This window comes from Phocoena phocoena, chromosome 12 (assembly GCF_963924675.1).
Source record: "Phocoena phocoena chromosome 12, mPhoPho1.1, whole genome shotgun sequence".
In the NCBI taxonomy this organism is placed as follows: Eukaryota; Metazoa; Chordata; class Mammalia; order Artiodactyla; family Phocoenidae; genus Phocoena; species Phocoena phocoena.
Window position 1 is genome coordinate 78,989,091 of NC_089230.1, and position 12,738 is coordinate 79,001,828.

At 36.0% G+C, this 12,738-nt stretch overlaps 1 protein-coding gene across 1 annotated transcript in view; it reads right to left on the reverse strand.

Annotated features, from left to right (window-relative positions):
* SENP6 (SUMO specific peptidase 6) overlaps window positions 1-12,738 on the reverse strand; it is a 101,502-nt gene that overhangs the window by 71,545 nt on the left and 17,219 nt on the right. Inside the window, exons 2-4 of the mRNA XM_065888734.1 lie at window positions 12,156-12,249; window positions 9,717-9,777; window positions 367-509 (exon numbers count right to left, since the gene is read on the reverse strand). Coding sequence (XP_065744806.1) covers window positions 367-509; window positions 9,717-9,777; window positions 12,156-12,249 — 298 coding nt within the window. The remainder of the gene's footprint in view (window positions 1-366; window positions 510-9,716; window positions 9,778-12,155; window positions 12,250-12,738) is intronic.

Here is a 12,738-nt window from a genome sequence, read left to right on the forward strand (position 1 = left end):
GGGGAATTAAGAAATCTTAAAAAAAAAAAAAAAAGAGTCCCTCATTGAGAAAATCCTGGTAAGTATTCCCTAAAGGAGACGTGACCTACCTCTAATATTATAACCAAGATTTTGCTAACTTCATAAAAGCAAGATCATCTTATGAAATATTAGTCTACTGAAACTTTTCTTTCAATATTTTAATTCCAAACCAAGAAATCACTGCAATCAAGCCTATTCCCAAGATTCAAAGCAAAGATGCCCAGTGTGTAGGATTAGATCTACTGACAAAGTGAAAAGAAAAGGTGTTAAGTTGGAATGGCCAATTAATTTTTGGTGTCAAACTCTTTATCTTTTCTGTAGGAATGTGTGGTGAAGTGCCTATACCTCAATTTCTTAGTGCTGCTCAACATGTTAAGTCCAAGTGGGTTGCCTTTCAAAGGTTTTAAGCTTTCAGTCCTGTTTCGTTTTGTACATGTCTTCCAGGGATCACCAGAACTAGTAGCAACAATTTCAGATTGACGATTTAACTGTAAAAACCATAAATGTTAAAATCAATAAACAACATAATAAGATAATTTATCAACAATTATTTGAAAACCCATTTATTAAAAAAGCGATAAAAATGTACCAGATATTGGGGATGGGGGAGAAGGATGGCAGCGGCACAGATCTAAGAGTAATTCAACTGTAATACTTTTTTTTTTCCCCTTAAGGACAACATAAATATGTAGGAACATGGGAGTTTATCATATTATTTTCTTTTCATTTCAATATCACCCAAGATATTTGAGAAAATTAAAAGAGAAAAACAGAAGGGATAAGGTAGAGGATCTTAAGATAGCTCTTTCCCGAAAGCAAAAAATAAACATTTCCCCTGCTTAACAGGCCTTGATGCTACCCGTAGGACAGTACAACCAAATATGGCAGTAAATTGTCATTGTACAAGGACTTGGGCTTTAGCATCAAAATTTCTATATAAACACAGAAACCGAGATAATGTCTTCATATTTTCATACTTGAAAATAATAATATAAACATATCAATAACAATCACTTTGCAGAGATTACAGTATGACAACAGGATGGCTCATTCCTTGGGAAGCTCTTCTCAACAAAGAAACCTAGCTTTATTACATTCTTTGCACAAGACATTTAAAAGCTGTTTTCAGACTCTTTAAGACAAAAGTCCTCAGTTCTTAGTGATAATTTACCCAAAACAACATTTTAAAAATCATTCTTACCTACTTTTAGTTTTGAAACAGCAGTCTAATATTTTACTTTTTACTCTTTTACAAGAAAATGTAGTCATAAGAAGATAATAACTTGGCTTTTAGCCCCACCAATTATCTCCACAGAAACCTAACAGTTCCCTAAAAACATATATCTCCCACAAAAAATGTCTTCTGGAGAAGAGCTCACTGTGCCAGCACCATCTTGTTTTGAGGCATGTCTGTATCACAAAACTCCAAAAAGCTGTATTTTGAAAACACTGCTTATCATTTTGAGACATTTTTTTTACTTCTAAATCTTTTACAGCCATGTACTTCGGACTCCTTCATTTATGGTGATGGCAGATTAGATAATGCAGCTCAATCTTCCCTCTACTCTCTGAAAACCAGAAAGCTGGACAAAATAGAAATTTTCTTAAAAAAAAGAAAATCTGTTTGAAGCACCTGAGGGCTACCAAGGCAGTGAAGAATTAAGAATTAAGATCAGGGACAAGAAATTCAGAGATCTGAGCCCAGATTCATATTTTTCTCTGAGACACCTGCTGTCTCCAGAAGATGCAACTTCTGGAGTTGCAGAAGATGAGAGGCTGAGAAGCTAAGCTGAACTCCCAGAAGACTCAGAGAACTGGGGAGACAAAAGCAGAGTTCAACATCCACCAAGTATTGACTGCCTCATAAACACCTCAAAATCTGAATGAGGATATAGCCTATGAATAAGGGTGAACTACAACTATAAATCCAGCTTCCATTCATCTCAACCTCCAACTCAATTAAGTCAGTTCTCCAATTTTAGAGTAAATCCAGAATTACCTGGATGGTTTGTTAAAACAAATTGCTGTGTCCAACCCTTACAGTTTACTCTGATTGAGGAGGTTTGGGATGAGCCTGAGAATATGCATTTCTAACAGGTCCCCCCGGGTGATGCAGATACTGCTAAAAAGGGAACTACGTTTGGAGAGCCACTGGATCGAGGTGATGTGAGACTGCTAAGGCTCCTCCTGGTCACTAGCCAAAAGTAAATGTGTATCTCTACAGGAAGGGAATATTATCCTAGGCCTCAAATTATCTCTGTGATTTTTCATATGCAATACCTACCAATCATAAGCAAGCTCATAAAGATGACAATGTGATCAAAACCAAGAGAAACAACTGATAACAGGAACAGAACTATAGGGGATAAAGATAAGAGGGGTTATCACACTATTTCATTTCCATTAGAAAGAGAATACAATCACTTCTGCATTTGGTGACCCTTTTTCACAGAAACATAGTGCTATTGTAGAAAGATAACTCAGGAATCAAACAGAATTGTCTCCTAGCCAGGTAACTTTCCTTATAATCACGAGGTTATTTTACGCATCAACAAAGCTATATACAAACTGCCTAGCTCTGGAACGGACAAATAGGTAGGAATTCAGTAATTATTAATTCCCACTCAAGGAGAAACACAGATATCCTCAATTAGAAAGTCCATAAATTATTTTATCATAAACAATTGGTCATTAAGCTACATTCACCTGAAATTTCAGGACATCCAGTCACTGTCTATTCCTTTGTTATTTTGCAAAAATGCCCTAAGTTCTCAGGATCAGCATTACCTAGAACACTTTAAAATGCAAATTATCAGGCCCCACTCCAGAACTCCTAAATCAGAGACTGTGGGAGTAAGGTCCAGCAATCTGTTTTATCAAACCTTCCAGGTGATTCTGATGTACACTAATACTGGAGAGCCAGTGCTGCACGTGATTTTGATACATGTCCCGTTAAGAATCTGGGAAGCGGGACTTCCCTGGTGGCCGCAGTGGTTAGGAATCCATCTGCCAATGCAGGGGACACGGGGTTCGAGCCCTGGTCCGGGAAGATACCACATGCCGCGGAGCAACTAAGCCCGTGCGCCACAACTACTGAGCCTGAGCTCTAGAGCCCGGGCCACAACTACTGAAGCCCGCGCGCCTAGAGCCCATGCTCTGCAACAAGAGAAGCCACCGCAATGAGAAGCCCACGCACCACAACAAAGACCCAACGCAGCCAAAAATAAATAAATAAATTTTTTAAAAAAAAGAATCTGGGAAGCAAAAGTTTCCATTAAAGGCTAACCATATAATTTCATTCCTCCGTATATAGATAATTACAACTAATATTTGAGTGCTTACTATGGATAGGCATTATGCTAACTACTTTATATTCAATATCTCATTTAATCTCCATATTTTATACATTTCAGTAGTTCTTCAGATTGGGATTCAGAAACTGCACCTAAAGTATCAGGTCAATTACTTGATGCTACTGAGTGATAGGATCAACATGCTCAAATTTCCCACTTTAAGTCTCTTTCTCCAACAAAATCTCTCCACCATATAACACCTTAAACTTTACTGAAACTCTACCCCTATGCTATTAGATCCTTGAGCTTAAAAAGCAAAGTAACTTGTCCAAACTAGTTAAAAGGATTTGAACAAAGTACTGGCCTGACTCCAAAGCCTATGCTTTCCCATACTACACTGTATAAGGAATTTTTATAGTATTATTTGTAGACATATAAATTCTTAACAAGAGGCAAAACCAAACTATGTTATTCCAGATAACACTCAAAGTCATTAGGATACAGAAAATCTCAAAATCAAAGGAACTGCACTAAAAATTCCTTTATATAAATGTAGAAAGCTAATCCTTCCTCTTAAGAACTGGTTAAGCCAAAATTATCTCACCCAATATATAGGCATATAATTCAGCTAATTCAACATATTTCTGATCAAGTGCTTAAACATTTCCAAATTTTCTTTTTAAGAAAGCATTTAGGCATAGCAATAGACAACCTAAAGTCCATCAATAGAGCAAGATTTGCATAAGGCAAATTCTTAAATTTCCCAATTCTGCTGCCCTAAGGTACTATCAAAAGCTACATGCACTTCAGTCAGCAATAAGACAACCAATACTTCTGGTTTTGCAGATATCTCATGAAAACCTTTTCCTGTATTGTCAAATTCCCTTAGGAAAGGTTCCTTACTATTTGTTATACTTAGAAAGTAGCTGGGGTGATGGGGGAGGATATCACTCCACAGGAGAATCACAGGATGTACATTTGTAAAAGATTCTCCTCTCACATAGTCATAAACCTATAGGACATAATTCCAGGTGCAAGAAAATTTAGAGATACCTGTTGAACTAAAATACAACATATAAATTATATTGGATGCGTGGCACATCTACATCTCTTTACGTAATTAATAATTTTTATTTTCTCTCATTTTATTTGTGCTCTTGGTAATCTACATCAAATTATTGGGAGAAATAAGGTGTAAACAAGTAAAAATCGAACGTTTTATGGCTAAATCACAGATTAGAGCACTACTACTACTAAAGAGAAGATGATATATTCAGTCTAAAGGCCCCTGAAAAACTTTAATTCTCCTTCCCCTCCAACCCCTTATTTAGCAGCCTAACAGAGCTTTCTAGCTAATGCAAGCACAACATCAGGAGAACTCCTGTGGACAAATGGATTAGCACAAAACAATCACATGATTATAAAACTACAAACATGGGCCGTAACTGATGTCAGAAAAGCAACTATCAACACATCGTTATCTGAAAAGGAAAACCAGCTTACAAAGGTTCAATAACACTGCTATTTATGGAAGATTTGCTAGTGCCAAGTACTAGGTGGATTACATGTTCTCATAATTCTCACAACCATCCTATAGAGTAGATAGCTGCAAGCAGACCTAAAATCTGATATTCTGCCTAACTAATATACCAGCCATCAAAAAAAGCTATGTTGCCCTCAACTGGATATCAATCTGTACAGAAAATATTTACACAGTATAAACAATGATACAGGGGTCAGCAAACTTTCTCTGTAAAGGGCCACACAGCAAATATTTTAGTCTTTGAGGGTCACACAGTCTCTGCTGAAACAAATCTGTTCTTATAGTACAAAAGCAGTCACAGACAATACATGAACAAATAAGCACAGTTGTTTTCCGATAAATATTTATGGATACAGATTTGAACTTCATATAATCTTCAATGTCACAAAACAGTATTCTGATTTTTTTCAACCATTTAAAAAATGTAAAAACTATTCTAGTTCATAGACCATAGGTTGTGGGCCAGATTTGGCCTGTGAGCGTTGGTTTGCCAACCCTTGTTTTAACATTAATCATTAATAACTAATAAATAACTAATAAACAGCCAGTTACCAAAATATAAGCGCCACAGGAATAAGAAACTTGTCTGTTTTGCTCTCTATCTCATGAACACTGTGCTCAATACATATTTGCTGTATGAATGTGTATCTCATTGGGACTGCTAAATGTGCAGAAGTTATCAACATGTGGTACCTTCCACCCAAACTTATCACACATCACGAAGCCAATTTAACTAAAACAAAAAAGTAGTCAGGGGCTTCCCTGGTGGCGCAGTGGTTGAGAGTCCGCCTGCCGATGAAGGGGACGCGGGTTCATGCCCCGGTCCGGGAGGATCCCACGTGCTGCGGAGCGGCTGGGCCCGCGAGCCATGGCTGCTGAGCCTCCATGTCCGGAGCTGTGCTCCGCAACAGGAGAGGCTACAACAGTGAGAGGCCCGCGTACCACAAAAAAAAAAAAAAAAAAAAAAAAAAAAAAAGTAGTCAGGAAATTTAGCACCTAAAATAAGATAAGAAAATAAGATAACCTAAAAGAATCTATTAAATGATTAGAGACATTAAAAACATATATTAAAGGCACTGAAATTCTTAAAAACAAAATGGAAACTGAAACAGTACAGAAAGAACTAGACACTATGAAAAACACAAAATTTTGAAAGAGAACCAACGGAAGTTCTACAAATGATGTCACTGAAATTAAAAAAAAAAGAATGGATAGATTAAATTGCATATTAGATATAGCTGAAGATAAGTAAGTGAACTGGAAGACAAAGCTGAGGAAACCATGTAGGATATGGTACAGGGATGATTTCTTTCTTTGCCCTTTATCCTTTCTTTTCTTTTTCATATAAAATATATGTAGGACATGGAAAAAAATGATGGCCTTATTATATCTAATAAAAGTTAGTTCCAGAAAAAATGAGGAAAGGCAATATTCAGAGATAATAACTAAAATATTTTCAGAATTAATAAAAGATACGCATCCTTTATATAAAGAGGCATAATGAAACTGCAGAAATCCAAAGGCAAAGAGATTATTCTGTGGAAGAGAAAGGGAACACTAAGACATTCTGAACCAAAATAAAGGCTTTCTCATAATTCCATGCTCATTTTTGAATGCAAAAAAGGGACTATATTAGTTTAAACCAATGTTCCATATGGACCTACATATTACTCACAAGCCATTAAAAATCCAGGGATATTTAAAACCCTGGGATACACAAAGACTTTCTAAAGGACAAATGGACATGGATAATTTTAAGAAAATCAATTCCTAAATCCTCAATCTCCACTTTAACACTTTCTTAAATTGATCTACTTTAAAACCCATCTGTAGAAAAGGTACATATAATATCTCCTTTCCTATCTCCACTTTCACACCAAACCTTTTTCCACTTTACAAAAGACATAATTCTCATTTATTGTACTAGAGTCTAAAATACTCCTGAAAGGAACAATTTGACATAATAGTATCTGGAATCTCTTTTGGCACATGAAATAGTAGTAGGGCTTCATATCTTTCCCTGTTTTATATATATTTCTGTTAAAAGTGAACCACAGGTTAGAAACTGGGTGTTCTGGACCAAATTAAGATTTTCTTAATACAACAATAATGCAAAATGGAAAAGCAAAAGTAATGAAAATTTGCATTCAATGACTTTGTATCTTTTACTCCAGTTATTATCAAGAAAAGCACTGCCCCAAGGAACAAATCATGTGAAAACAACTCAAAGAAAGCATTAAAAAAAAAAAAGCAAAACCAACAAACCCTTAAATGTGCATGCCTTTATTACAACCAGGTAAAAAAACTTGGGTCAAAACCAAGGCTGCAGGGCTTCCCTGGTGGCGCAGTGGTTGAGAGTCCGCCTGCTGATGCAGGGGACACGGGTTCGTGCCCCTGTCCAGGAAGATCCCACATGCCGCGGAGCGGCTGGGCCCGTGAGCCATGGCCGCTGAGCCTGTGCGTCCGGAGCCTGTGCTCCACAACGGGAGAGGCCACAACAGTGAGAGGCCCGCGTACCGCAAAAAAAAAAAAAACCCAAAAAACCAAGGCTACATTTTTCTGCCTAGAATTCTAAAGTGAAATGTCATCATGAAGATGCAGATTAACATGTATATATGAAATGAAAACAGAAAAAAAACACTATTTATTATAAATAAATAATACATTTGATTTAATTGACTGGCTGTACTATGAACTGGCCTTGACAAGTAAGTTATATGTAGACATTTTCCATAGATCAATAGAGTTAAATATGCAGTTCTTTTAAAGAAAATATACAAAAAATCCACAATATTTTACAAAACTATTTTTACGAAAAAAATTGGCAAAAACCAATTAAAAATTAACAAGATTTCAATTTTTCCAATTATTTCTGAGATTATCTGGTTAAAAAATAGGAATCTAAAAGGAATTTAAAAGTAACAAGTGTAACTACTAGCTAATCATTAAGTCTTGATAAGGCCTTTTTAGTGTATTTTCCGCAAATTCAGAAAGACAATAAATGCAGAGGCTGGATTACAAATTATTTTTAACTTTTAAACTTTTATTACATTGCTAGGTGATTTTCCTGCCATTTAATTCAAAAGGAAAGAACTGAATGATAATGCTATAGCAAAACTCTATATCCATCTATTTATTATATGACCAAGATTTCTCAGCACTTATATCTAAAAAAAGTTGAAAAAGAAAATCACTGTTGAAAGTTTTATTAGACCAATAAATAACATTTATTTATGGACACATGAACTAAATGAATAAGGAAGGAAAACATCAACACCATCACTTTAAGAAATACATTTCCAATGTAATTCTATACAATAGGTTCAATAATTATAAATTACATGTTTATTAGTAATTATAAAGATAACTCAATCCAGCAAAAAAAATTAATACTTGCAACTTTTAGTGAAAATATCATTTAATATTAAATTTCAGTGAATGTATATCTTTTTATTCAGTGAATATATATCTATACAGTATGATAGAGTAATTAAAAGATTTTCAATTGCATAAAAATACACCATGTGAAGTTAAAATACACATATAATGTTAAAATTTTGTGGGAAAACTGAACAAAAATATGAATTTAAGGAGAAAAAGGAACAATATAAATTTCCAACTGTTAAAGAGGAAATGGCACATGTATTTCTTTAAGTTTTTTTATGGAAATATAGTTGATTTACAATGTTGTTGTACATGTACTGTTAAGACAGATGATGCTGAGTATCAATTCTGAATTACCTTTAGAGATCACAGGATACATAAGTGTCATATAAGTTTTATTTTACTTTAAAAGTATCAACATTAAAAAAAAAGGGCATCTGCAAGCAACCCCCCCTCAAGTTAAAGACCAATGTCACAGAAGATCATGATGAAAAACACCTTTTACTTTTACCTACAAAGCTCACTATATTTGTGTCCACCTGAAGAACACCTAAATAGCCCCACTCTAAGGAATCAAAATGTTAAAATAAAAGCTAGAGAAAACTGCAATGTAAAAAACCTTATAGTTTTTCAGTGTGAGTAGCCTTATAGAGAAAAACTTTAAATTCTATAAGCTCCCGAAATTATGTCAAAATAGAGATGTGGGGAAAAAAAAACAACCCACGAAAACAGGGAGAAAAAAGTAACTTTAAAAGTCTCTAAAATACTATTCAACTGTAAGTACAGGAAATATGCAAAGAGGGTACTATGTCAGATTGGCAAAAATTCAAGTTTGACCACATACTCCCCAAAGTTAGAAGAGAAACTCTCATACATTGCTAGCAGTTATGGCTAATGCTAATTCCTATGAATGAGGCATTTGGCAACATTTAGCAAAATCACATGTAAATCTACCTCCTGAAATAGCAACTGCAATTTTAGAAATCTATCCTACAAATACACTGTAAAGATGTGAAAAGGTATAAGCACAAGGCTTTATTAAAGCACTTCTTGGGCTTCCCTGGCAGCGCAGTGGTTGAGAGCCCGCCTGCCGATGCAGGGGACACGGGTTCGTGCCCCGGTCTGGGAAGATCTCACACGTCGCGGAGCGGCAGGCCCGTGAGTCATGGCCGCTGAGCCTGCGCATCCAGAGCCTGTGCTCCGCAACGGGAGAAGCCATAACAGTGAGAGGCCAGCGTACCGCAAAAAAAAAAAAAAAAAAAAAGAAGAAGGTGGGGCGAGAATATATATTTTCTTTGTGATAAATAAAATACTTCTGATGGGATAAATAAGAAACTGGGAATATCATTTGCCTTTGGGGTAGGAAAGTGGGTGGTTGGGACTTACAATCAAAAATACAAATCTTCTTTTGAAGCTTTAGTTTTTAGTATATAACCTAAAAAAATAAATAAATAAAAATAAAAAGTAACACTTGCCTTTTTTCCTTTTGAGGTTTCAGAATCCTCATCTTCATCTACACTGAGTAGATTTGCCTCACTACACAGAAAATAAAGGGGAAAAAGCCTTAAGTGACAATTACAACCCATACATTAAATTCAGAAGTTTTAGCCTCTGTCGTCACCTAATATAGAGATTAGCAAACTTTTTCTGTAAAGGGCCAGAGAGTAAATATTTTAGACTTTGCAGGCCATACAGTCTTGGCAGCAACTACTCCGCTTTGCTTTGCCACTGTAGTATGAGAGTAGCCACAGACTATCTGTGTGGCTGTGTTCCAACAAAACTATAACAAAAATCCAGGGGTGGGCCAGTCTGGGCCCATGCGCCACTGTTTCCTGACCTCTGCCATTAATGAACACATAGTTTTGCTTTCCTTAACTATGGATTTCATAAATAGTCACTCATTTTTCCTTTCTGTCTTGGATTTTAAATTAGGGGGAAGGGGCTGAAAAACAAAGTAGAGGGAAAGAAACATACTGGTAAGAAAACTTTAGTTAATGAAAAGAAAGTAACTGCAATGGTATTAACCCAATAAAATAGTTATACCTCTACCATTGTGGGAAATATCAACCCTTTACTGAGAATCATTGACCTGATTCTAAAAAACCGATATATCTATTAACAGTTCATGTTAATCTGAACATAGTGATAAACCAAAGAGTACAATTCATAAGTGAAACATACAGGACAGGTAGCACCTTAAAAGACACATTTTTTTAATATATAATCATGACAAATCTTCTAACAAAGTCAAAATACACCCTTCTGAAGACAATTCTGCTAAGCTATTTTTAGTAAAATCTTAGCTATTTATAACAAAAATGTAAAATGTTTGTTTCATTATTGTTTGTATACATCCCAACTTTTTTAATGCTAAAAATTCTGTCCTGCAAACATTTTACAAAAATGCTTAAAAGGTGGGATACTGGGCTTCCCTGGTGGCGCAGTGGTTGAGAGTCCGCCTGCCGACGCAGGGGACATGGGTTCGTGCCCCGGTCCGGGAGGATCCCGCATGCCACAGAGCGGCCGGGCCCGTGAGCCATGGCCGCTGAGCCTGCGCGTCCAGAGCCTGTGCTCCTCATGGGAGAGGCCACAACAGTGAGAGGCCCGCATACCACAAAAAAAAAAAAAGGTGGGATACTTTTTAACGTTTACAAGAGGTCTACTCAATTTCAGATTTAATTCCAATTTTTCAAAACTACATAAATAACAAATGTCTGTTATAAAATATAATCAGAAATAAAAAGAAATGAAAGAAAGAAAACCATAAAATACCAATTTCGAGTGAGAAACTTACCAGTTCAAAGCTCTCCCTCAAATAAAACTTCACTTCAGTTCAACATCTCATAGGTGAAGGCACATAAAGTGGTAATGATGAACGGAGCTGTTGCCCAGACAGAAGTGAAGCACCTACAATATTTAGCCAATATACTCTGAATGACTTCTTGTGTAAAATTTCTAAAAAATATTTGCAGTTTTGGTAGAAGTTAGTGTATATATTTGTGTGTCTCTTAATTTGCTGTTTGTTCTGGCCAGTGGAAAACCAGATCAGTAAACTAAGAAACTAATAGCCATACTAAATTTGTAATACAAATCTCATGACACGCAAAAGGCTCTATTAAAACTATTTAAAAAGTTACAGCAGTCATTCCAAGTACATGAACAAAGTGTAATGAACGCTTTGCTTAACGTCTGTCTGGGTCAACACCTGTGTTTATCACTTACAGGGTTTCTGCTTTCTCTGTTAGCAATCTAAGATGAATGTGGTGGGGGGCAGGGTGAGTCACAACTGGAAAGAAAGACACTAAACTTTCTTACAAATTTCAGGAATCATAATGTGGGTTCATTTACTCCTGATAAATGGTGGCTTCTCAAATCACTACGTGAATAGAATGCCATATTTTTTTATTTTTAAAGAACAATTTCTTTAATAGGAATCCTGTAGTATGGTCGCCTTTTTTTTTTTTCTTTACTGTACGCGGGCCTCTCACTGTTGTGGTCTCTCCCGTTGCGGAGCACAGGCTCCGGATGTGCAGGCTCAGCGGCCATGGCTCACGGGCCCAGCCGCTCTGCGGCATGTGGGATCTTCCCGGACCGGGGCACGACCCCGTGTCCCCTGCATCGGCAGGCGGACTCTCAACCACTGCACCACCAGGGAAGCCCAGGTCAACTTTTAATTATAAGGTTACATGTACTATATGCACATATTTATACATTTCAAAAGATGAAGAAATATAACCACAAAATTATATACCAATAAAAAAATTGCTTTTTCTTTCCTTAATGCTACTGTAAAAGAGTTCAATGTTTTCTTAAGAATACCATACTCTTAAAAATATTTCCATGGAATAAAATTGTTTATCTAATGAAAAGTTTCATTCTTATAAAACATCAGAGGGGGAAAAAAACATTCTTACTCTTTGTCTGTATCTCCTTCACTTTCTTCTCCATGATCAAAGCTCCAATTTCTTTTAAAACCTCTATCTCTTTTAGATTCTGATCTAGCCAACGCTGAAATAAAAACAAACTCAGATAAGTATTCATTAATAGAGCCATTCAATACAAAATAAAATTGAGCATTTCCCAAACTTTTTGCTTAGTCAGGATTTTCTTTTAATTTGCTTGCCTTTTGATTATTTCCTCTAAAGAGAAAAAGAACACATTAAAATCTGTTTTTGCTATTTTACACTCATCCATATGTGTGAGTTTGCTACAGAAAAAAAGCTCAAATCAGTAAAATATAATAAAAATGTGGATGGGGATACATGAATATGAAATACATAAAAATCAACCCTGCATCTCCACCGTATTTGATCACTGGTTCTAGAAACTAGTACCTGTTAATTTGCTTGCCTTATTTATGAGAACTAAATCCAGACCACCAGCCTTTTCTTTACCTCAGCCAATCATCTCTGCCTTTTAGCAGAAAAGAGACAAACCAAGGTTTTCTGTGTTAGCATCAGGGTGAACTCAATGTTAGAAATAACTCTCCAGATCAGA